We start from the raw sequence: 26224 nt of genomic DNA on the forward strand, positions 1-26224 counted from the left end.
TAGAAGGCCCAGAACTCCTCTAATCTCTTTTTTAACAACCTCTGAGCTGCTTGAGCATGTAAATATAAGTAAGTGCAGGGTTGCTCTTTCAGGAGGACAGTTCGTTCAAACGTGAAAGAATAGCCTGGCACAAGCTCAGAGAAAATGCGATTGCCTCCACCGCCATCGCGCCAACTTGGTACTTATACTCTCAAGGCATAACTACGCAGTGTACTGACAAGGGATGTTTTGTTAACGTGTGTCTGTCAATTTATGTGAATGCAGAGGACTCTTGAGTCTGCGTGTGTTATTTGCAAAGAAGGATCAACATGTTAAACCCCCCTCTGCTCCATTTTTCTCTGCAGATAGGCTTCGTGTATTATTATTACTATTTATTGAATTTATATACCGCCCTATACCCAGGGATCTCAGGGCGGTTCACAGAATAAAATCAGGATATAAAACCACAAAATACATAATAAAAAGAAAAACAGCAACCCAATAGCCCCCCCCAAAAAACCCACATTTTAAAAGGGCATAGGATGTAAATCAGATCAGCCAAAGGCCTGGTTAAAAAGGAACATTTTTACCTGGTTCCTAAAGTTGTATAATGAAGGTGCCAGGCAAACTTCCCTGGGGAGAGCATTCCACAGATGGGGAGCCACTGCAGAGAAGGCCCCGTTCTCATGTTGCCTCCCTTCGGACTTCTCAAGGAGGAGGCAGACGAATGAGGGCCTCAGAAGATGATCTCAGGGTCTGGGTAGGTTCATATGGAAAGATGCGGTCCTTCAGCTATTGCGGTCCTGAGCTGTTTAAGGCTTTATAGGTCAAAACCAGCACTTTGAATTGGCCCAGAATTCATGTAGTCTCCGAGACCAACTACAGGGAGAAACACTGTTAAAATCTGCTGTAGGAGAATCAGTGGCAGGTGGGGAAAGAATAAGGCACTCTTTCTTGCCCGGTGATACCTACACACACACCCTGAAAAAGCTCCCCCACTTCCATATTACAGTTATGCAGTAAACCCAGTCCGGCAACCCGACGTTTTCATTGTAAGTTGTAGTTCTGCCCGCAGGAATCCATGCCGGAATATCAAATACCTTCTCTGCTGATCTCTCACATTTGCTTCCCCCTAGAATAGCCTCCCCCAACCTTGGGTTTTCAGATGCTGGATGCTAGACTAAAACCCACACCATCTCTAGTCCGCATGGCCAATGGTCAGAGATAACGGGAGTTCTAGTCCCACAGTATCTGGGGACTCGAGGCCAGGAAAGGCGGCCCTAGAGACGTGCGAATTTCTGAAATGGTGACCCAAGACAAATAATGCATGTTCAGGATTCTCCCGGTTGTTCAGCCAGCAAGTGCCAGACTTTAAGGCTGGGCAACCCATTGCAGGAAAACCTTTGCTCAGGGCAATTGGCCTCCAAAGATATCTTGGTACAACATGAAACCTCCTGGAATTCTGGGCAATCTGCCTGGCCCTAAAAGCCTTTGTCCCAGTTCTTCAGAGAAAAGACGTATTAGTCAGCAGAGAGAATATCAGTGCCAAGACCTACATAAACAGGCAAGGGGAACTTAAATCCTATCAGTATATCTGAAGGAGCGTCTCCACCCCCATCGTTCTGCCCGGACACTGAGGTCCAGTTCCGAGGGCCTTCTGGCGGTTCCCTCACTGCAAGAGGCCAAGTTACAGGGAACCAGGCAGAGGGCCTTCTCGGTAGTGGCGCCCGCTCTGTGGAACGCCCTCCCATCAGATGTCAAAGCGATAAACAACTACCTGACATTCAGAAGACATCTGAAGGCAGCCCTGTTCAGGGAAGTTTTTAATATGTGACATTTTAGTGTATTTTTCATCTTTGTTGGAAGCCGCCCAGAGTGGCTGGGGAAACCCAGCCAGATGGGTGGGGTACAAATAATAAATTATTATTATTATTATTATTATTATTATTATTATTATTATTATTATTATCAGTTTTTCAAGGAAAAAACCTTGTGTGTTCTAATGGGCAGTGTACCAACTCACTTTTCCGGCAGCCTAGCATTTGGGAGGAAATCTCAGAATTCAGGTGGGTTGTCTTGGCCATCCACCAGTGGACCAGCAAAACATCTGAAGGTTTTTTATTGATTTTTATCTTACCAGATGACATCAGGGTTTTTGTCACTGGCACAGTGAGATGTCTCTTTGTGCAAGCGACCTATCAGACAAGGTTGCAGCCTTGCTGAGTACCCTAAAAGCATATCAAATGGCCTCTTTTATCTTCCTCTTATCTCCAGATCAGTTAGGAAAATCAGGGAAGAGGACCATAATTTCCATCACTCCCAGATAGCCAACTTCATACTTTTAAGGCTTCCGGCAATTTCAGACTTGCTCCTTGGGTCTTTTTCTACATACCTGAGGCTCCTAATGTGCCATCTGATTTATTGATGCTCTGAAGTCAAACCCCTTCTAGACTTTATAAAAAAATTCCTTCCAGTAGCACCTTAAAGACCAACTAAGTTAGTTCTTGGTATGAGCTTTCGTGTGCAGGCACACTTCTTCAGATACACTTCTTCTTCTTCAGATACTGTGTATCTGAAGAAGTGTGCATGCACACGAAAGCTCATACCAAGAACTAACTTAGTTGGTCTTTAAGGTGCTACTGGAAGGAATTTATTTTTTTTGACTATGGCAGACCAACACGGCTACCTATCTGTAACTGGAACCCTTCTAGACTTTGGTTGCCAAAGTTTGGTTGTCAAAGTTTGACTTAGCTGGAATATCTTGATAAGCTATCGGAAATTAATCTATTGGTCTAATTAAATTCCGATTAATAATAATAATAATAATAATAATAATAATAATAAGTTATTTATACCCCGCCCATCTGGTAGGATTTCCCCAGCCACTCTAGGCAGCTTCCAAAAGAAGAAGAAGAAGAAGAAGAAGAAGAAGAAGAAGAAGAAAGTGATAAAACATCAAACATTAAAAACTTTCCTAAAAAGGACTGCCTTCAGATGTCTTCTAAAAGTCAGATAGTTGTTTATTTCCTTGACATCTGATGGGAGGGCGTTCCACAGAGCAGGCGCCACTACCGAGAAGGCCCTCTGCCTGGTTCCCTGCAACCTCACTTCTTGCAGGGAGGGAGCTGACAGAAGGCCCTCGGAGCTGGACCTCAGTGTCTGGGCTGAACGATGGAGGTGGAGAAGCTCATTCAGTTATACTGGGCTGAGGCCGCTTAGGGCTTTAAAGGTCAGCACCAACACTTTGAATTGTGCTCGGAAACGTACTGGGAGCCAATATAGGTCTTTCAGGACCGGTGTTACATGGTCTCGGCAGCCGCTCCCAGTCACCAGTCTGGCTGCCGCATTCTGGATTAGTTCTGGTTTCTGTGTCACCTTCAAAGGTAGCCCCAAGTAGAGCACTTTGCAGTGGTCCAAGCGGGAGATAACCAGAGCATGCCCCATTCTGGCGAGAGTGCGTGGGCGGGCAAATCTGTGCCTAGTCCACGCAAGTAGCTTACGGCATTCAGGCTTGTAAACAGTGAAAAGAACAGAAACAAAGCCTGATAAAATTCAACAAACAGCAGAGGCCACTTCCGGGGGGGAGATCAGCTGCGTTGCCCAAAGCGCATTTCTTTTGCAAAGTTTTAAAAACGCATGTGCTTTTAAATGTTGACATTGCTTTGGGACAGTCAGGCAGCCGCCGTGTATCCAGTGTGTGCTTGTAGCAAACTCTAGTAACGCTGCAATTTTATCTTGGGTGAAACAGTCATCCCCGTTGAGGGTTCAGAGTCACAGGTGGGAAGCGAGGGAAACGGAGTCAACAGCCTCTGGGAGAAACCCTCTCCTCTTTCCCCCAGCCCTACTGGGGCCTCCTCTATATCAAATATCCATCCCTACGCAAGGGACCACTGGCTGCATCAGCTGTAACTGGAGGAGTATTAACATCTTGGGCCAAGGGAAGAGCTTTGTATATGCAAGCAGGGCTGTGTTAATGTCATACACAATGGCCTGCTTGTAGATTCCCCCCCCCATTCCTCCTTGCTCCCCTTACACTAATGTGTGTATCTGCCAAACAAAACCAAGACCGCCCCCTTGCCCCTCCTCAATGTATTGCAGCCGCCCTAGGTAACCACATTTGGTTGCATTCGCCCCTTCCCTGTACCTGAAGTTTCCTTCTGTTTCAGAATGTCGATGGCAAGCTCCTTTTTCTGCTTCTATTCTCATAAGGTTGCACGAAATGTCATCAACAATCACGCTTTTTAAAAATGCTTGATTCCCCCCCTGTGCCTGTTTCACTTTCTTTCTCATTTTTTGAAAAAATATATATTTTAATTTCATTTTTTAAGCAAGTTTTTTTATACATTCACATCCTTTTCAAATTCTGTGCTCCTGGCATTACTTAGATCCCTCGGACTTCCCCCCACCCCCGATTTCCAAATTTCCCCCTATTTCTTTGCATCTAACTACATTTTTTCTAGGGTGGCGCTGTGGTCTAAACCACAGAGCCTAGAGCTTGCCAATCAGAAGGTCGGCAGTTCGAATCCCCACGACAGGGTGAGCTCCCGTTGTTCGGTCCCTGCTCCTGCCCACCTAGCAGTTCAAAAGCACATCAAATTGCAAGCAGATAAATAGGTACCGCTCCAGCGGGAAGGTAAACGGTGTTTCCGTGTGCTGCTCTGGTTTGCCAGACGTGGCTTAGTCATGCTGGCCACATGACCTGGAAGCTGTATGCTGGCTCCCTCGGTCTATAGAGCGAGATGAGCACACAACCCCAGAGTCGTCCGCGACTGGACCTAATGATCAGGGGTACCTTTACCTTTACCTACATTTTTTCTAGTTCATTTTGTCGCCCCCCCCCCTTTTAACTAATATTACATTATACGTGTTACAATAATCCTGCTAATGTTTTTAAGTATACACAGTGGTCTTACATTTTATAAACTTTACCCACTCTTGATTGAATTTCTTATCGTTTTGGTGCCTGATCCTCACGGTAATCTTTGCCATTTCAGCATAGTCCATCATCTCAGTTATCCACTCGTCGTTGGTCAGGGGACTTTTTCTTCCTTCCACTTCTGGGCAAGTAGCATTCGTGCTACTATTGTCACGTACATAAACAAATTCTTTTGGTATTTTGTCTCATTTGTTGTTGTTTAGTCTTTTGGTCGTGTCCGACTCTTTATGACCCCATGGACCAGAGCATGCCAGGCACTCCTGTCTTCCACTGCCCCCCGCAGTTTGGTCAAACTCATGCTGGTAGCTTCGAAAACACTGTCCAACCATCTCATCCTCTGCCAACATGTCTTTTCCAGGGAGTCTTCTCTTCTCCTGAGGTGGCCAAAGTATCGGAGCCTCAGCTTCAGGATCTGTCCTTCCAGTGAGCACTCAGGGCTGATTTCCTTCATAATGGATAGGTTTGATCTTCTTGCAGTCCATGGGACTCTCAAGAGTCTCCTCCAGCACCATACTTCAAAGGCATCAATTCTTCGGCGATCAGCCTTCTTTATGGTCCAGCTCTCACTTCCATACATCACTACTGGGAATTGTCTCCTGTTAGCCCTAGTAAAAAGGCTTCTGGCTTTTTTTCATAAAAGTTATCTTAAACACTTTTTTCAATTCGTTATAGGGCCACTTTCTCCCCCCGCATCCCTTTCCTTTTTTTGTCTAATGTTCCAGTTTTCATCACGGAATACATTCATTTAGCGGACCTTGGACTTGGGCCAGGGAGGCTTGGGTTTAAATTCCTCTGCTGTGAAGCTCACAGGGTGATCTTGGGCCAGTCACAATCTCTCACCCTAACCTACACCGCAGGACTCTTGTAAAGACAAAAAGGAATACTAACTCCACGAGTTCCTTGGATGGAATAGCAATGTCATAAAATGCACTTTGAATGAGCTCCCAATTATTTTGTTGCTGGGGGCGAGCCAGATAAATTTTTAAAATATTCTTTGGGGATCAGGCACTCTCATCCACCATGATGGCTTTGAGAGTCTCTCCTGTACCATTTGCCTATATCTTTGAATGCTGCTAACGTGTGAGAGAATGCGGAAGAGAGCAGTCTTTCCGTTTAAAGCAGGGTTGTGGAACCTTCGGCACTCTTAATGGTTTTTTCGAACTACAACTCCCATCATCCCTGTCCATTGGCCGTTCTGGCTGGGGCTGATGGGAATTGGAGTCACCTGGAAGTGTGTTGCAGCCATCATAGGCTTCACGTTTGTGCCTAAGGCTAAGCTAGATTAGAAGCAGAATAGGCATTCTGGTTATTATGTCTTGAATAGCTTTCATATATCCAGACGGTTGAAAATATTTATATCCAGACCTTCCAGTCAGTCGCTCAAGGTGACTCACATTAAAACTGTTAAAACCCTTAAACGATGAAAAACAACAATAAAACCTGCATGTGTTAACCGAGGCATCCGATTTGTTTCCTCCTTCCCTAAGACAAATCACCCAGGGCTGGTTCCCAACAGCTATGCCTGTTAAACTGCCGCAGTTTCCCATCCCTCCCTCCTGAGGGAACCACAGTTAATGCGAAAGGGGGAAAGGATCTTTTACCATTCTCAGCTCCCTCATAAAACTGCTGTTCTCTTGAGGAAGCCATGACAGTGTTGGGACTGGCAGAGGTGAAGCAAGTGTTGGGAAGATAAGCTTGGCAAATACATGAGCTGGTGAGAAGTCGGGCTGGCCAGCTGAGAAAACAAGAAGCAAATGGGGGGGTCGTGCAGTGGCAGTTTGGATCTCACACCCGCAATTTTTGCAGGCTGAGTCAACCAGGGCAGAACAAGAGGCTTCATAGGGGCTGGTGGCATCCTGTGGGCAAGTTCCCAGAGCCCTGTAGTAGCTGCAGTACCCAGCCATGGGTGGCACAGTTGCCTAAGCATAGCTGAGGGCAGTCTAGAATGCCCCCTTTTCTAGCAAGCTGACCTCTTGGTACCAAGAGTGGGATGATGTTGGGTTTCTGTTTATGCCACTGTACAGTTTTTGGAGTCACAAGACTCTGTTTACATTCCAGACTGTTGGAAGTCTCACGGGAGACGGATGTTGTTGTTACTGGTTTCCTGTTTCTTTGTCTCAGTTGGTTCACTGACTCTCACAGAGAGAGGATGTATATTCTTTTCTGTCTGCGTAGTTAGAAATAAAACGTAGCGATATAGCTCATATATTTCTCGTCCTTCTGCTGCTGTCTGGATACTCTGAGTAATGGGAACGTGCCTGCAGCCTCATCAAAGGCTTAGGTCGTTAATCACCGTCGGAGGACACAAATGGAGGAGTAACTTGGCCGTATGGAGTTCCGACAGATAACTGGGTCTGGCTGCCAGAGCCCTCTGTTGGACTCCCTAGGCATCCAGATTGACCAGTTGAAACTCTGTTATTTGTTAGCCCAAAAATGGAAAACGAGTGAGGTCCCAACCAAAGAAGAGTGGCAACTTAAGTTGACAGAATATGCACAACTCGCAGCCTTAGCATATAAAAGAAGAGAACAAGCAGAACATAACGTTTAGAGAAGATTGGAAAATGTTTATTGAATATATGGGAAATATCTGTGTACAGCTGAAAACGCTGGCAGCATGAAGATAAATTCAACAGTGTAAATAAGTTTTGATGGATGCAATAACGGAATGGTTTAGTTTATGTAAAATATGTAGGGATTTATGATATGTGAAATGAACCATGGAAAGAGAAGAAGGGAAGTCATTGATATCTTAAGGATGCAAAAATGAGGACATTAAATTGTAAAACAGGAAATTTAATAAAAATTATATATATTTTTTAAAAAAGAAGCAGCTTTGTAGCGCCAAGTAAGCCTTTGGTGCCAAACCAACCTGACTGCCTTTCTTCCCTTCCCTGCAGGTCTGCGGTGAGAAGTACCGCTTTGAGAAGCTGATGGAATATTTCCGAAATGAAGACTGCAACATTGATTTCATGGTAATGCAAAGGCTGGGAGCAAAGGTCACCGTTTAGCTTCTTATCTACCAAGGGCTCTCCCTCCCTCCTCAAACGTACCAGCGCAAATAGATGGTGTTCGCATACACACACACACATACACACACACACAGAGCCTTGCTGCCTTCCGCCTGATTTGCACACATCACTGAAATGTCAATTAAAAACAAAACATTGGCTTATCTTTTTTTTTAGTTTACTTTGGTTTGCCACCCATGGTTTGTTTAGAGGAGACAAGCCACGATCCCAGATTTGAATGCCACAACAGTGCAGACGGTGATATTCCAGTCTGGTATTGGGAATGGAAATGTCCCTATGGTGACAAGATTATTCAGGCAGCATCTCCTGTCCTCAACCTTGCTCCTTCCTTGTTGCTGTCTTTTGAGCTAAAGGGAATGCGGTTGAGCAGCTGGAGCAGCCAAACAAACAGGCCAGACTCTTCCTTTTGTATTGTCCTTTGGGCCCGCTCCACGTCATTGGCTATCACCGGCGGAGACAGAGAAACAAGGAAATTGGGACGTCAGGGCATCAATAGGTTCTATGAGATAAAACAGAGCAGGGTGTGGATAGGGTTGTGTCCAATTAAGTGCTACTAAGAGTAGACCCACTGAAGTTAATGCACCTAGGTTAGTCCTGTCCATTAATTTCAATGGCTCTATTCTGAGTAGGACTATGGATCCAACCCATAGGTACTGTTTGCGGTCGTATCTCAGACATCATCCCTGTTTTGTTTTGAGACGGCAAATATAACAACAATAACAACACCAATAACAACGGTAAAGGACCCCTGACAGTTAAGTCCAGTCACGAACGACTCTGGGATTGCGGGTGCTCATGTCGCTTTACTGGCCAAGGGAGCCGGCGTTGTCTGCAGACAGATTTTCCGGGTCATGTGGCCAGCATGACTAAGCCACTTCTGGTGAAGCCAGAGCAGTGCACGGAAGTGCCGTTTACCTTCCTGCTGGAGCAGTACCTATTTATCTACTTGCACTTTGACGTGCTTTTGAACTGATAGGTTGGCAGGAGCTGGGACTGAGCAACGGGAGCTCACCGCGTCACGGGGATTTGAACTGCCGACCTTCCGATCGGCAAGCCCTAGGCTCAGTGGTTTAGACCAGAGTGCCACCCGTGTCCCCAATAATAAAAATAATAAATAATACCTCAGCCACTCTGGGCAGCTCCCAAAAATTTTTTTAAAACATGATATAACATCAATCCTTAAAAACTTCCCTAAACAGGGCTGCCTTCAGATGTCTTCTAAAAGTCAGATAGTTGTTTATTTTCTTGACATCTGATGGGAGGGCGTTCCACAGGGCGGGCACCACCACTGAGAAGGCCCTCTGCCTGGTTCCCTGCAACCTCACTTCTCGCAGTGAGGGAACTGCCAAAAGGCCCTCGGAGCTGGACCTCACTGTCCAGGCTGAACAATGGGGGGTGGAGACGCTCCTTCAGGTCTAGTGGGCCGAGGCCGTTTAGGGCTTAAAAGGTAGCATCAACACTTTGAATTGTGCTCAGAAATGTACTGGGAGTCAATGGAGGTCTTTCAGGACAGCTACCCTTTTAAGGCTGTGCTTTTGAGACGGTTTGGTTTATTGTTCAAGCTGAGAGCCAAGGATGGCGGTGCCAAACCTGCTTGAGCATCACTATATCAGAGCTGAATATATAAAAAATGAAACGCAACCGTAGAAAGTTGAAATTATAGCCTAATCAGCTAAATCGTATCAATATAACAAGGAGCTATGAAGAAATTCCATATAATTATAAAAGCAGGGATTATATACTAATGTGCTCTCTATTTATTAAAAAAAAATCCCCAAAGGCTAAGAGTGTATACCTCAGAAGTCGAACGGAATCCGTTCTGGAAGTCCGTTCGACTTCCAGAACGTTCAGAATCCAAGGCACGGCTTCCAATTGGCTGCAGGAAGCTCCTGCAGCCAATCAGAAGCCGCGTCAGACGTTCAGGTCCAAAGAACGTTTGCGAACCGGGACACTCACTTCTGGGTTTGCGGCGTTCAGGAGCCAAGGTACGACTGTACTGTGGTTAAAACCAATACGTATAAACAGATACAGAAATGAATGGAAATGTGACTATGAAACCCTGTTAAAGCTCATCGGTGCCAGACTAGTCCTATCCATGAGAACCTAGCCTGAAGAAAAGTGTAAAAAGAGGTACCCAGTTCCCAAAGATAATGTGCTCTCTTTTCCTTCCCAAAAAATCTAGGTTGCTTGCATGCAGTTCATCAATATTGTGGTCCACTCTGTGGAGAACATGAATTTCCGGGTCTTCTTGCAATATGAATTCACACAGTTGGGACTGGATGATTACCTAGAGGTAAGAGGGATGTAACAAAAGCCTGGTTGTGGGTGGGTGTCTATTGATGGTGGTTATTTTAATGCATTTTTCATTTGCAACCTTCTTAGTGATTCTGAGATGCCTTTCTACCTCTGCAATGTGGGTTTTCTGAATCACAAAAGTTTCTGTGTACACTGCTACCTCGGTTTTCGAATGTCATCTGTTCCGGAAGACTTCAGAAACCGAAGCATTTACTTACGGAAACATTTACGGAAAACACAATACGGAAGCCGCATAGCATGTTCAACTTCCAAAAAGCATTCGCAAACTGAAGCATTTACTTCCTTGTTTTCGGTGTTCGAAAACCCAAACGTTCAACTTCCAAGACGTTCTAAAACCACTGTACTTGCCTAAATATTTGAGATTCAATTTAACATGTTTGTTTGATTTGCTATATACAGTCAAACCTCATTTGTCAGACGTAATCCATTCCGGAAGCCCGTTTGGCTTCTAAAATGTTCAACAACCAAGGCGGATTGGTTGCAGGCGCTTCCTGCACTCAAGCGGAAGCTGTGCTGGACATTTGGCTTCTGAAAAACATTCAGAAACTGGAGCATTTACTTCCAAATTTTTGACTTTCGGGAGCTGAAACGTTCCAAAATGGAGGTGTTCAGGATATGAGGTTTGACTGTACCAAACTAAACTAATAGTAATAATAATGGCATGCTAATATTAATTTTACATGCCATGCTAATATCCCAAAAAGTTTTCTAAGAAACAAAAATAGACAGCCTGAGAATGGAATGGCTTCACTTCAGATTAGACCAGGCTCAATTGAGCCTGAAGTCCATTCACCATCATTCTACAAGTTTGAATTAGTACCCTCTGGCCAATGCAGTGAAAAAGTCAAAACAGCTCCCTTTTTTGGCAAGGTGTCCTTTTGGCACAGAGAATTAAGATGACTGGGTCTGGCTGCCAACGTCCTCAACTTTGGCAACCCCACCTCACTTTAAGCATTGATTGCCATTTTTATTTCAGATTGGACTGGCATTGGATTTGTGCCATTTGCTCAATTTCACCTGTATAACTCCAACTCCGCCCCCCGTATATTAATGTGTAGAAAGAATACCTTTCTAAAAATGGGGAGAAAGTATGTGTGACACACACTTTTATGACACATATGAACAGGACTTGGAATTTTTGTTACCTACCTTTTAACGAGGTCTACGGCAATGTTGTGGGACGCAGGTGGCGCTGTGGGTAAAAGCCTCAGCGCCTAGGGCTTGCCGATTGAAAGGTCGGCGGTTCGAATCCCTGCGGCGGGGTGCGCTCCCGTCGTTCGGTCCCAGCGCCTGCCAACCTAGCAGTTCGAAAGCACCCCCGGGTGCAAGTAGATAAATAGGGACCGCTTACAAGCGGGAAGGTAAACGGCGTTTCCGTGTGCGGCTCTGGTTCGCCAGAGCAGCGATGTCACGCTGGCCACGTGACCCGGAAGTGTCTTCGGACAGCGCTGGCCCCCGGCCTCTTGAGTGAGATGGGCGCACAACCCTAGAGTCTGGCAAGACTGGCCCGTATGGGCAGGGGTACCTTTACCTTTACGGCAATGTTATTTCATAGGAGATTTTGTGAGAATTGGAAGCTGCCTTGAAGTGTCGTTGATTTAGGGTAGAAACGGATGAAATAGAAAACAACAATTGTAGGATGAGTTAGCCTCCCAAATAATTTAGCTCCAACTTGTGCCAAACCTACAGGTCCCAACTTAAAGAAGAATGGCAACTTAAGTTGACAGAATATGCACAACTTGCAGATTTAACATATAGAATAAGAACAAGAAGAACATACGTTTAAAGAAGATTGGAAAACGTTGATTGAATATATGGGAAATAATTGTATACAGCTGAAAATGCTGGCAGCATTAAGATAAATTCAACAGTGTAAATATGTTTTGATGGATGCAGTAATGGAATACTGAATGGTACAGTTTTTGTAAAATATGCAGGGATTCATGATATGTAAAATGAACCATGGAAAGAGAAGAAGGGAAGTCACTGGTATCTTAAGGATGTAAAATGAGTATTTTAAATTGTAAAACAGAAAACGTAATAAAAATTTATATAGTCGTACCTTGGATCTTGTATGTCTTGGTACTCGGACGTTTTTGGCTCTGGAACGCTGCAAACCCGGAAGTGATTGTTCCGGTTTGCAAATGTTCTTTGGAACCCAAATGTCCAACGGGGCTTCTGCGGGTTCCGATTGGCTACAGAGCTTCCTGCAGCCAATCGGAAGCTGCACATTGGTTTCCGAATGCTTTGGAAGTCAACGGACTTCCGGAACGGATTCCAAGGTACGGCTGTATATATTAAGAAAAGGTCTGGCTGTACCATACAGACACACCAATTCCGGTCTTGCCTGTTTCCATCCTTGTGGCACTGCTTGAAACAGGCTGCCTCCTTCCTTCTTCATTGCACAGCTAAGCCCAGCCGTAGCTTTAAACGCCACACTTTTCCTCTTTTGCCTCAACAGAAGCTGCGCTATTCGGAGAGCGACAAGCTGCAGGTGCAAATCCAAGCCTACCTGGACAACATATTTGATGTGGGCGCCCTGCTGGAGGACACCGAAACCAAAAACGCTGTCCTGGAGCACGTGGAGGACTTGCAGGAGGAAGTTGGACAGGTGGGGGGGCTAGCTAAGTTCTCTGGGGTTGATGTACCTAAGCTGCACTGGGGGGGGGGGGCAGTGGCTTGGCAAATGAAGAAGACCCTCCCTACTCACTAGGTCACACAAAAATGGGGAAAGGGCTCAGGGCTGCCTGGGTCCCATCCCTGCAATCTGTATGCACAAAAGGGATGCGGGTGGCGCTGTGGTCTAAACCACTGAGCCTCTTGGACTTGCCGATCAGAAGGTTGGCGGTTCGAATCCCGGTGACGGAGTGAGCTCCCGTTCCCCTGTCCCAGCTCCTGCCAACCTAGTTCGAAAGCACACCAGTGCAAGTAGATAAATAGGTACCACTGTGGCGGGAAGGTAAACGGCATTTCTGTGCGCTCTGGTTTCCATCACAGTGTCCTGTTGCACAAGAAGTGGTTTAGGCCTGCTGGCCACACGACCTGGAAAACTGTCTGTGGACAAACACCGGCTCCCTCGGCCTGAAAGTGAGATGAGCGCCGCAACCCCAGAGTCGCCTTTGACTGGACTTAACCGTCCTTTTACAACAACACCTGCCACCAACCTTTCGTTTGAACAAGGGGGGCTGTTGGCTGTTGGACCCCCTTCCGTAGCATGTTGCTCGCTGCCAGCTCTTTCTTTTCCCTGTTGCATATCCTGCCCTCCTGCAATTCACTTGCCCGTGCATTGTTTCTCTTTGCAGCTGGCAGAGAAACTCCAGGATGCTGAGAACGAATCCATGGCCAAAGTCGCAGAGCTGGAGAAGCAGCTGTGCCAGTCGCGCCGCGAGGTGGAGGCCCTGAGAGCACGGACCACGGGCAATGAGCAGGTATGGGCAGCGAGCTGCAGCCGCCGTGGATTGTTGGAACCGGGTCCCAAAAAGAAACGCTTCGGGCGCCTTGCCATTTTGAACCAAAGCTTGATCTAGTATTATTAATAATAATAATAATAATAATAATAATAATAATAATAATAGAATTTATATACCGCCCTAAACCTGGGGATCTCGGGGCGGTTCACAGTATAAAATCAAGCTATAAAACCACAAAATACATAATAAAAAGAAAAACAACCACCACCACAAAAAACACTTTTTAAAAGGGCATAGGATGTCAATCAGATCAACCAAAGGCCTGGCTAAAAAGGAACGTTTTTGCCTGGCACCTAAAGGTGTATAATGAAGGCTCCAGGCGAACTTCCCTGGGGAGAGCATTCCACAGATGGGGAGCCACTGCAGAGAAGGCCCCGTTCTTGTGTTGCCACCCTCCGGACCTCTCAAGGAGGAGGCACGCGAAGGAGGGCCGCAGAAGATGATCTCAGGGTCCGGGTAGGTTCATAGGGAAAAAGGCGGTCCTTGAGGTATTGCAGTCCTTAGTACAGTATCCTGTTTTGAACAGTGGGCAGCTAAAAATGCTGTCAGTCAGTGAGGGCAACTCTCAGGCAGTGGTCTGACTCGGTGTTCCTAATTGGAATTAGCTCTTAGGTGAGTGGCAGGCAGCAAGAATTCTAGAGTACAGGTGAGGAACCTTTTTTTTTCTGTTGAGGGCAGCACTCCCTTGGGGGTGAGGTAATTTTGATGGAGCTGCCTCTTGGTGTTTGGTGAGGCCATTCTCCTTTCTCCTTTCTTTCCAGCAACCTCCTTTTCTCTCTCTCTCTTTCTTATGGTTGGTGGGGGGCTTTTTCCCTCTTGCTTTTTTTATTTGGGGCTGGAGAGGGAGGTGTAGCAGAGAGGTGTGCTTTCTCAATAAGCTTTTTAAAAGCTTACTGGGAAATGATATATAATGAATTGAAAAATAACGTTTAAAAACAAACAAACCCAGAAGCTTTCCTTTTGGGAATTATAGGGACCGAACTTCCCAAACTGTATAGAAATTTATTCATGTACAGTGGCAAGAATATTACTTGCCCAAAAACAGAAAGAAGAAGAAATCGCAGCGAAAGAAGAATGGATACAAAAACTTATGGAATATGCATAATTGGCGAAACTTCCCAGAAAAATAAGAAATCAAGATAACAAACAGTTTATAAAAGAATGAAAATGGTTTATGGGATATTTACAAACAAACTGTGAACAGATAAGAATACTGGCAGGATTATTGTAATAATCTGCCGCTTTATAAGAGATGAATAAATGATAAATTTATTTTTAATATTTTCTGCATATTCCAAATTAAGGAACCGCAGAAATAGGGGGAAGGAAGTCGAGTTCCGAAATGTTAAAATGATTGTAAAATTTTTCAAATGTATAAAACTGAAAATCATAAATAAAATATTTTTAGAGAGAGAGAGAGGTGTGCTTTCTAAGTTTTCTGCCCAGACCTCATGATTTTCAATATTGTCTTTCTCGGAACAGGATAGGACCAACAGTCCAAGGAGTCCCTCTTTGCTACAAATGCCACAGCCTCAGGGGTCTCTGCAGTACCCTGCCTTGGAGCGCAAACTAGAGGAACTGGAAGACAAGGGGCTAATCCGGATTCTGCGCGGACCTGATGGAGATGTCATCGTTGGCATTGAGGTCATCCCGGTCATTGTGGAAGCCTCAGGAGCCTCTTCAGTTACGATTGATGCACCTTCGTCAACCAGCACAGGTACGTGGAGCAAACAATATGCCCATTTTTTGGCAGAAACAAAAGGTGTTGTCCGATCCCTCTTTTGCTGGGCTCTACCACATCGAATGGGACACGGGTGGCACTGTGGGTTAGACCACAGAGCCTAGGACTTGCCGATCAGAAGGTCGGCGGTTCAAATCCCCGCGACGGGGTGAGCTCCCATTGCTTGGTCCCTGCTCCTGCCAACCTAGCAGTTTGAAAGCACGTCAGAGTGCAAGTAGATAAATAGGTAAAACTCCGGTGGGAAGGTAAACGGCGTTTTCATGCGCTGCTCTGGTTCGCCAGAAGCGGTTTAGTCATGCTGGCCACATGACCCAGAAAGCTGTCTGTGGACAAACACCAGCTCCCTCGGCCTGAAAGCTGTTTAGGGAAGCTTTTAACGTTTAACAGACCATTGTATCTTAATACTTTGTTGGAAGCCGCCCAGAGTGGCTGGGGAAACCCAGCCAGATGGGCGGGGTATAAATAGTAAATAATAATAATAATAGTAGTAATAATAATAATAATAAAAATAATAATTAATTATAATAATATAATAATGAGCTCCACAACCCCATAGTCGCCTTTCACGGGACTTAACCGTCCAGGGGTCCGTTACCTTTTTACCTTTAGCTTAAATAAATAAAGATGTGCTTCTTTTCCTTTCCAGATTTTCCTTCGCCGTCTACATCTCCTGTTCCTCCTCCTGCTCCTGAAATCCCACCAGCCCCGCCCCTGCCTTTCACCAAGGACAGCAGCTCCCTGGTTCCTTCATCCTCTCAAGAGGAAGCTCCTCCTCTTCCCCCTCCAGCTCCGCCCCTTCCAGGGACCAGTGCCCCTCCTCCTGCCCCGCCCCTTCCTGGGGCAGGAACTGCAGCTCCGCCTCCACCACCACCGCCACCCCTCCTGCCAGCGGACGGTCCGGTTCCTCCTCCTCCCCCCCCTCCGCCGATGGCTGATGGCACAAATCTCCCAGGAGTGACAGTAACCCCAGGTGAGCTCAGTCGGTAGAGCGTGAGACTCTTAATTTCCGGGTCATGGGTTCAAGCCCTACGTTGGGGTAAAGATTCCTGAATTGCTGGGCGTTGTGCTAGATGTCCCTTGTGGTTCCTTCCAATTCTATGAATTTATTGTGAGCCGAAATCAGAAGAATCTTTATTTGCATCAGCCACAAGCCATCACAATAAAATAAAATAAAATGTACTGAATCTAAGAGGCATAAACCTAAGTAGAGAAGAGACATTTGGGGGGCTTACATCTATACTCAAATAATAGATCTTATTCTAACTGCCCCAGCTAAAAATCTTGCAGTTTTTGTTGTCACTTGATGATCATCTTGATCTGCTAAAGGAAAGGACACAGCAGCCACTGGTTGAGCGACCCAGCATGGACAACAATAGAGGGGTAATAACCTCACTCCTCAAATTTTTATCAAGAGTGCAAGCACATGACTCAATACTGCCATCTCCACAGGGACATAACTGTTTTTCCAGTGGAATTTTTTGAAATCGACCCTCAAGTACAGCCGAAGGCAGTTTCTTCAATCTTGAGAGAGTGAAAGCACGTCTTGCCTTTGTGAGCCAGTCTTAAGAGGGTATTTCTAAGTGACTAAATTACACACATATTCACATTTTTGCAATACGTTAAATCACTTTCCGTAATTTCCAGGGTTATTACTTAATGCAGAACATATCCGTCAGTTGAATCATATAAGTTTTGAACCATTAATCGATCAATTCAGTCAGCGTGTGGATAAGCTAATAATTTATTTGTGTGATTTTTATAGTGCCTGATGAACTGGGGAGGGACATGAACAGAGTTGGTAGATGTAATAGCTTAAGTGTGTGTGGGGGGGGGGTGTCCTCTGTTCCTGTCACATTTTTGTTCCCTGCTGAGCTTCCCTTCCCAAGTTGCTTCCTCAGAAAACGGCACAGTCTCTCCATTCTTACAAATAAAGGCCGAGATTCTCAATACTTTCCTCACCAAATTTTAGTACCTCAGGAATCTGGGATCTGGAAAAAATATTGGGTATCTAGCCTCTTCAGAACGTGCACTGTGAGTAGAGGCAGATGTTCTGTATTCTCATTTCCCTCAGAGCTGCATACATAGAATCATAGAACTGTAAAATTGGAAGAGATCCTGAGGGTCATCTAGTCCAACCCCCTTAAACAGAGGGGGGAGAGGTTGTTACCCCATTTTGCCCTGACAACAGTTCTGTGCAGTGGGTATATTTCGAGAGACTCTGACATTCTGCAGCCCCTCAGGAAGTTGCCTTGTCTTCAGAGCCCAAGTCTCGACATCAGCTCAGCCAGTCTGGTGGGTCCTGTGGGAATGTTGAGGAAAGGAGGAGAGGATATATTGATTAAATATTATCCCTCCTCACTCACGCTAGTGAGCAAGCAGCAGAGCACATTCCCTTGCACATTGCGGCAAGCAAGTTGATGGATTCACTAGAATCATTTACTGTATTTTTCGCTCTATAAGACGCGCCAGACCACAGGACGCACCTAGTTTTTGGAGGAGGAAAACAAGAAAAAAAATCTGAATCTCAGAAGCCAGAACAGCAAGAGGGATCGCTGCGCAGTGAAAGCAGCAATCCCTCTTGCTGTTCTGGCTTCTGGGATAGCTGTGCAGCCTGCATTCGCTCCATAAGACGCACACACATTTTCCCTTACTTTTTAGGAGGGAAAAAGTGAGTCTTATAGAGCAAAAAATACGGTAAGTTAAGTGATCCAGTCTGGCTTGTCCAGCCTGGATTGTTCCTGGTAAGTTTCCCCTTTTATTTAAAACAATAATAACACGACAGTCTTGTTTCAAAGTAAGAGGAAAGTTCACAGTTCACAGCCGTATTCTGAAGGCAGGCTTTATCTTGTGGTTACAGTTACATTTGCAGAGAAAAGAAGTCTGAGCTAGGCCTCAGACGTTCTACCTCATGGCTTCCATCCTCTGTAAGAATGAGCCGTGTGCTGCTGGCCAAGAGCCAGAAGAGAGGAAGATGGCAAAAGAGGAAGATGGCTGCATGGCTAGCCCTTTTATAGGGTCTGCTAGGGTCACACCCATCTGCCTGGTCACACACAGGGGGAGGATGCTTCAGAACAGGTATGACAGGAAGCCCTCCCTGTCTGGGGCAACATTCCCCTGTGTGTCCACTCTAGGAAACAGGAAATGTTGTATTTGACTGCTTCAGTGACAATACATCCCACAGGTCCAGAGGCTGAAGGGGTTCAAGGGTTGGAATTGGTGTCTGTGGTTGCTAGACAACCACAGGATATAGGTGGACCACACCTGGGATGTCGTCTTATCTCTGTGTACAATCTGTCAGGAGGCCCCCAGGCCCCAAAGTAAGGCTGGAAAGGACATGATCTCTGATTTGGTGGGCTCTGACAGTCTCTGTTGTCCTTTGAAAGCCGTCAAGATCAAGAAGCCAATACAAACAAAATTCCGGATGCCCATCTTCAACTGGGTAGCTCTGAAGCCCAACCAGATCAACGGCACGGTCTTCAACGAACTCAACGACGAGAAGGTCCTTCAGGTATGTTGTCCAAGCTAAGTTCCTTCCTCCCCGCTTCCTGCTCGTTCCCAACCCACGCTGTGCTCTCAATTTCTGACTTCCTCTCGTTGCAGGAGCTTGACATGAACGACTTTGAGGAGCAGTTCAAAACCAGAGCTCAAGGCCAGGCCCGGGAGCTCCCTGCCCTGAAGGCAAAGGCTTCCCAGAAGAAAGCCCCCAGCAAAGTGATGCTGATTGAATGTAACCGGGCCAAGAACCTGGCCATCACGCTTCGCAAGGCGGGGCTTAGCATCGACGGCATTTGCAAGGCCATCCAGGTGTGAGTAGCCTACACGCAAAGGACGGGTTGGTTTTCCTCCCTCTCCAATTCCTTTTCCCAGCAGAGTGGGCAGAGGAGGTGAGACTACATGAAGAGGCTGTTCCTGATGAAGAGCCGGGTCAGTAAGCAGGAACCCATCTCACTGATAAGGCATGCTTTTGCTGTCCCTGGTCTAGATGAAGCAGCAGGCAACTATGTGTTCTATGTACGTTCTTAAGAGCAAGGTGAAAGGGCCACAGCAGAGTGGCAGACCATCTGCGGCACATGCAGAAGGTTCCAGGTTCAAGTCCTCAGCATCTCTGGGTAGGACTGGGGAAGACTATCTTTAAAAACCCTCAAGAGCTGTTGCCAGTCAAGGTAGACCAGTGTTTCCCAAACTTGGGTCTTCAGCTGTCGTTGGACTACAACTCCCACCACCCCTAACTAGCAGGACCAGTGGTCAAGGATGATGGGAATTGTAGTCAAAAACAGTTTGGGGAAACGCTGATGTAGACAGATGTGAGCTACATGGATGCTGTGGTCTGACTCTGTATAAGGCAGCTTCCTATGTAGTATTTGCACAAGTGCCACAGAAGCTGTTCAATAGCAGGAGGAAAGGCAAGTTTGGGAAACAGGCAGAGAACTTGTGGAAGATCCGAATGCCCTGCAATAGTGTTGACCTGACGCGACCTAGAAGGGTTTATAGATGACTCCCAGGCAATTAGTTGCCCAGAATGAGAAGCAATTGGGACCAGTAGAGAAAGGTGGGCCTGTTGAATGCTCTAAACCACTGAGCCTTTTGGGCTTGCTGATTAGAAGGTCGGCAGTTCTAATCCCCACAACGGAGTGAGCTCCCGTTGTTCTGTCCCAGCTCCTCTCAACCTAGCAGTTCGAAAGCACAGCAGTGCAAGTAGATAAATAGGTACGGGTGTGGCGGGAAGGTAAACAGCATTTCCGTGCGCTCTGGTTTCCGTCACGGTATTCCGTTGTGCCAGAAGCAGTTTTGTCATTTTGGCCACATGACTCGGAAAGCTGTCTGTGGACAAAGGCTGGCTCCCTCGGCCTGAAAGCAAGATGAGTTACCTTTGATTGGACTTAAAAGTCCAGGGTCCTTTACCTTTTTTTTTTTACCTAGGCCTTCCTGGCTGTCTACGATGTTGAAACTCAAAGGAATGAGTGTTGGCCACCAACTTGGGACGGCTTTAGAAGGCAATCAGAAAAATCCAGGGACCATAAAGGTGTCCTGGGCTACTGTATTACCCACTGACATACTTGTGTGTCAGTGGCCTTGAGCTATTTATGACCCTTTGTAAAGAGTGCCCAGCCAACTTGATGCTGGGGAAGATTGCATCCCTCGTTATCATAGTTAAACAATGGGCTTCCCTGCCACAAGATGTGGTAATGACCAACAATTTAGATGGCTTTAATAGGGGATTAGACAAATCCACAAAGGATATCATTGGCTATTAAGCATGATGATTAGATGCAGCCTCTAGGGTCAGAGGGGTCGGTCAACATGGCTTCTGATATTTCCTGAATCTGCTTTCTGAGATCCTTTTAATTGGAGATACCAGGAACTGAACCTGGGACATAACAACGCTGGGCTCTGACATTGAACTATGGCTTCCCCCCCAAGCACTGTAGTATTGACTGAGCAGCTAGGTTTGAATCTATCCACAAATGGCTGCCCTCACAAAGCGAACTTTTTTGTGTGTGTGCTGCTTGAATCACAGACCCAATTTTCTGCTTCTGCCATCATGATTAAGTGGCTCATTTGAGTTCTGTCAATAGCCTTTGCGGTACTGCTTAAATATTAAAAGCTGTCGTTGGTTTCCTCTTTGGAGAATGGAGAACCAGGGAGCTAGTCCGACTTCATTACCTACAATCAGAGTAAATGGCTGTAGGGAAGCACTCCTCCCTTTGCCCCATGTTCTTAAGAAGGCACCGCGGTCCTCAGGGCCAGTACACCCATGGGGCAAGGTGAGGCAACTGCCTCAGGCGGCAAGATCCACAGGGGCAGCAGATCTTTATTCCCTCCTTGTTCGTGATGTAGATCTTCGCTCGCCCTTTCTTCCCTGGCGGAGAGGGGAGGTGCCAATTTGTGGTTCGCCTCTGGTACCGATGTGTCTTGAGCCGGCCCCGGTGGTCTTCTGTCGTTACCCAGCCAATGAATCCGAGCCTTTGCTTTGCTCCCATTCAGATACGACCTGCAGTCCCTCAGCCTTGACTTCCTGGAGCTGTTGATGCGCTTCATCCCCACGGAATACGAGCTGACGGTGATTCGCAAGTACGAGAAGGAGCAGCGGCCGCTGGACGAGCTTTCGGATGAGGACCAGTTCATGATTAAATTCAGCAAGATCCCTCGCCTGGCAGAACGCATGAACATCATGACCTTCCTGGGCAACTTCGGAGACACCGTCCAGCTCCTTCTACCCGTAAGGGAATGGAATAGGCAGCCAGGGGACAACTAGGGTGGGGGGGCAACAGCAGGGGGACCTTTGCAGGTGCAGCCCAGACCGGTGTGCAGAAAGGACATAAAAGATGATGCAACAAATTGCCGCTTGCATTTTTGCAACACCTTTCTTTTTGGTATGGTATAGCAAGCCTGTTTTCAAGATGAAAATGCGGTGCTTGGGTTGCTTGGCTGTTTAGCTGGGGCAAAAAGCCTGTGTCGGGCTTTGGGGAATTGGCTTCCTTCCCCGTGGCCGTAAATAAGCAGATCAAACGAAAGGGAATTCTTACCAGTTAGTTTCTTTAATAAACACAGTGAAGGGCAAAAGAAAACACCTAACCAGAATGGTGGTGTTCCCAATTAAGGTCACACACCGCTTCCGTCCCCATTAAACTATGTCACTCCTACGTCTTGTAATCTGAGCTTGTACCCTCTGTGCTTTCTGTTCTGCCACTTTCTGAGCTCATTTACCCCCTTGCTACCAAAATCTTAACGTTTGACTCCATAATTTTGACTAAATCTGAATTTTCAGGCGTTTGGCACACTTTCAGGGCTTGGAATAAAAAGTTCACTTTCTGCATTTTGGGTTAGTTCCACTAAAGTGGCTATAGAGCTGCTGCAGGGAATGTGTCAGACAAAGCAGGGGAAGTGATTATGCCTTTGTTCTTCCCCATCCACAGCAACTCAACTCCATCATCGCTGCTTCGATGTCGCTCAAGGCTTCTACCAAACTGCGCCAGATTTTGGAGGTGAGGTTCTCTAAAAATAAGGGCGGGTTTGCTCAGTCACAAAGAAGCAAGCCCACTAGTCAAACCCAAAGCATTAAATTGGTGACATCCTAAAATTCTGAGAGCTGAGACACATCCCCACCCTCCGATGGCAAGTATGGACACAAGTTATTGGAAAAGGCTGGCTTTTAGAGTGAGGTGCCCTCACAGGAGCTCATCCAATGTGTTTCCGTCTGCGTTGCTGCTATGAGAGTGCTCTGTTAATTTTGGAAGCAGGTAAGCCCAGAACAGTGTCTCATGCAAATACTCAACAGGCAGTCTCCTCTCACGGTGGGCAGTTTTGTTTGCATGGAAATGGGATTTGTAGATCCAGACAAGTGTCCCCAGCTGTCCACGACTGATTGATTGGTTGTCTCTCATAGATTGTCCTGGCGTTTGGGAACTACCTGAATAGCAGCAAGCGGGGAGCAGCCTATGGGTTCCGCTTGCAGAGCCTTGACGCGGTAAGTGACGTGGATTGGGGAAGCATGGAAGACTTGGCACCCTCTTCGGGGAGCACGTCATGGCCGGACACTAAACAGCAGGGGGTCAGCTTGAGGGTTTGCACTGGCCTTGTGTGAGATTGTAGTGGACCTCTGTGTTTGCCAGAACAGCCCAGAAAACCACTGTGGGGGTGGGATCAGGATTCAGTGGCAAATCATTCTCAAACTATGGATTGGTGTTAGACACAGGTTGGGTACAAGCAAGACTGATCCAGAATGCGGCAGCCAGACTGGGGACTGGGAGCGGCCTCCGAGACCATATAACAACCGGTCCCAGTATGTTTCCGAGCACAATTCAAAGTGTTGGTGCTGACCTTGAAAGCCCTAAACGTCCTCGGCCCAGTATACTCAAAGGCAGCCAATCAGAAACAGTGCTTTGGTTTCTGAATGTTTTTGGAAGTCGAACGGACTTCCGGAACAGATTCTGTTCAGCTTCCAAGGTATGACTGTACTAGCGAGAGAAATACTAGGTGATTTTTGTGAAATATTGGGGATTGGCTCCCTCACCTAACCCCCATTCTGACCCGTTTCTCTCTGTAGCTCCTGGATATGAAATCCACAGACCGGAAGCAGACGCTGCTTCATTACATCGTGCGGGTGATCCAGGAGAAATACTCTGACCTCACAAACTTCGCCAATGACCTGCACTTCCTGGAAAAAGCAGCAGCAGGTGCTGAACCACAGGGTTCTGGGCAAGGGGAGAACTTCACAGCGAAGGATGGGGTGCAGCTCCCTCCCTTTGGCCATGGGAATGTGCCAGAGGGGATAATAATACCCTTAAAAATACATACAGTGGTACCTCAGGTTGCAGATGCTTCAGGTTACATACGCTTCAGGTTACAGACTCCGCTAACCCAAAAATAGTGCTTCAGGTTAAGAACTTTGCTTCAGGGTGAGAACAGAAATCGTAAGGAAGGATAACGACAGGAAGATTTAAAGAAGGAACTATTGGAAACTCAAGGCGGTAGAAACATAAGATGATTAGAACCCCACAGAACTTGAAGCATGGGAAGCCCCAACAAAAAAGTTATAATTTGGCGGAATATTTGGACTATATGATATGTAATTGTATAATTTGGAATACTTAATGTGATTTGATTGGATTGTTAAAATGGAAAATTTAATAAAAATTATTATTAAAAAAAGAGAGAAAGAGAACAGAAATCGTGCTCCGGCGGTGCGGCAGCAGCTGGAGGCCCCATTAGCTAAAGTGATGCTTCAGGTTAAGAACAGTTTCAGGTTAAGAACAGACCTCCAGAACGAATTAAGTTCTTAACATGAGGTACTACTGGATTCTGAAGTTCCCCCTAGGTAGAAGTGTTAACTGGAGCCACGGCTGCTCGATTGGGCCTGCTTGGCCTCACGCTTCCTTCTCTCTTGGCTCTCGCAGTATCCCTGGACAGTGTGCTCCAAGATGTGCGGGGCTTACAGAAGGGCATGGAGCTCACGCGCAAAGAGTTTATGCGCCAGGATGACAGCGCTGTGCTCAAGGACTTCCTTAAGGCGAACACAGAGGTGATGGAGAAGCTCCAGGCCGATGGCAAAACAGCACAGGTGAGGAGGAGGAGGAGGAAGAGAGGCGGTGCTTAGTTCAGAAGGGGTTGTCGTGGCAACTGTCGTGGCAACTCATACCACAGGGAGATTTGAGCCTTAAAAAAAAAAAAAAGAGCTTGCCAGCAGCTCTTGGGGACCACTCAGTTTTCGGGCAGCGGTATAGGGGTAGAAGTATTTTCAGTGCGTGACCCACTTAATGCGTCCTCAGACTGCAATGATGTCTCTCAATAGCTATCGGCTTGTGGTGTCGCATACAGACTCCAGAGAGAGGCAACAGATTTGTGGCATCTCTCTCTGCCTCTCTGTCTCACACACATACAGAGAGAGAGGGGTGGGAACAAACTACCGTATTTTTTGCTCTATAGGATGCACTTTTTCCCCTCCAAAAATTAAGGGGAAGTGTGTGTGCGTCCTATGGAGCAAATGCAGGCTTTCGCTGAAGCCTGGAGAGTGAGAGGGGTTGGTGCACACGACCCCTCTCGCTCTCCAGGCTTCAGGAAGCTATTCGCCAGCCTTCGGAGCCTTTCCCCCCCTTTATTCCCCCCCCCTAAAAACTAGGTGCGCCCTATGGTCCGGTGGGCCCTATGGAGCGAAAAATACGGTAATTTAAATTGGTTAGGACCACTGGTTTGTCATCTCTGGCTTTTTAAAAAGATAAATGGAACTGAGCAGTAACGGATGTGACTGCTCACTGTGCTCATTTTACATACCTTTAAGCTCTCAGCTTAAGCTCAGCGTGGGTGGCGCTGTGGATTAAACCACAGAGCCTAGGACTTGCCGATCAGAAGGTCGGTGGTTCGAATCCCCGCAACGGGGTGAGCTCCTGTTGCTCGGTCCCTGCTCCTGCCAACCTAGCAGTTCAAAAGCACGTCAAAGTGCAAGTAGATAAATAGGTACCGCTCCAGCGGGAAGGTAAACGGCGTTTCCATGCGCTGCTCTGGTTCGCCAGAAGGGCTTAGTCATGCTGGCCACATGACCCGGAAGCTGTACGCTGGCTCCCTCGGCCAATAAAGCGAGATGAGCGCCGCAACCCCAGTCATGACTGTACCTAATGGTCAGGGGTCCCTTTACCTTTAAGCTCTCATTGAATTGCCCAAGATTATATATATATTGCGTTGGTGTTTAACTCCACCTTTTCCCCATTTCCTCTCCACGCCTGTGTGGATGTTTGTCTGTGTGTGGGTGCATCAAACTCCTTGAAAGTTTATGTTTTTTTAAGGCGCCGCAAGGCTCTTTGCCATTTTTGCCAATAAAAATGAAGCCCACACACCTTGATGTCAAAGCTGACATCATCCAAGGGTTTCCAAAGAGAAGAGACTCATTTCACGGGGCAACCAATAAATAAAAGAAACAAATTTGAGGCAATGTGTTGCTGCTGACACAGCCGCCGCCCCGAGATTCAGAGTTGTGACTCTGTGGGGTTTTTTCTTTCTCTCTCTACAGGAAGCCTACGAGTCGACAGTGGAGTATTTTGGGGAAAACCCCAAGACTACCCCTCCGACAATGTTCTTCCCCACCTTTGTGCGCTTCGTCAAGGCATACAAGGTAAGACTCTTGCCTTTAGTTTGGGTGCAGCCTGTTTATTGACTGTGAGCCACACTCCTTGTGTCCCATATTTATTTGCAGCGGGAAGATTCTAAATACCAACCAACTTTTGTAAAGATTGCCAACATAATGCAGACGGGGGACTTT

The 26224-nt window shown here is 46.6% G+C and overlaps 1 protein-coding gene across 7 annotated transcripts in view; it reads left to right on the forward strand.

The window, feature by feature from the left end:
- The window catches only part of FMNL1 (formin like 1), a 112108-nt gene that overhangs the window by 74193 nt on the left and 11691 nt on the right, over positions 1-26224 (forward strand). For all 7 annotated transcript variants that reach the window (XM_082194723.1, XM_082194722.1, XM_082194728.1 and 4 more), the window contains 14 exons: positions 7813-7887; positions 10127-10237; positions 12722-12871; positions 13563-13688; positions 15213-15447; positions 16118-16441; positions 18855-18979; positions 19072-19277; positions 21457-21691; positions 22389-22457; positions 22859-22939; positions 23519-23648; positions 24369-24532; positions 25976-26077. In XM_082194723.1, coding sequence (XP_082050849.1) covers positions 7813-7887; positions 10127-10237; positions 12722-12871; positions 13563-13688; positions 15213-15447; positions 16118-16441; positions 18855-18979; positions 19072-19277; positions 21457-21691; positions 22389-22457; positions 22859-22939; positions 23519-23648; positions 24369-24532; positions 25976-26077 — 2133 coding nt within the window. The remainder of the gene's footprint in view (positions 1-7812; positions 7888-10126; positions 10238-12721; positions 12872-13562; positions 13689-15212; positions 15448-16117; positions 16442-18854; positions 18980-19071; positions 19278-21456; positions 21692-22388; positions 22458-22858; positions 22940-23518; positions 23649-24368; positions 24533-25975; positions 26078-26224) is intronic.

Source organism: Podarcis vaucheri (assembly GCF_965113315.1).
Source record: "Podarcis vaucheri genome assembly, chromosome: 13".
Classification (NCBI taxonomy): Eukaryota; Metazoa; Chordata; class Lepidosauria; order Squamata; family Lacertidae; genus Podarcis; species Podarcis vaucheri.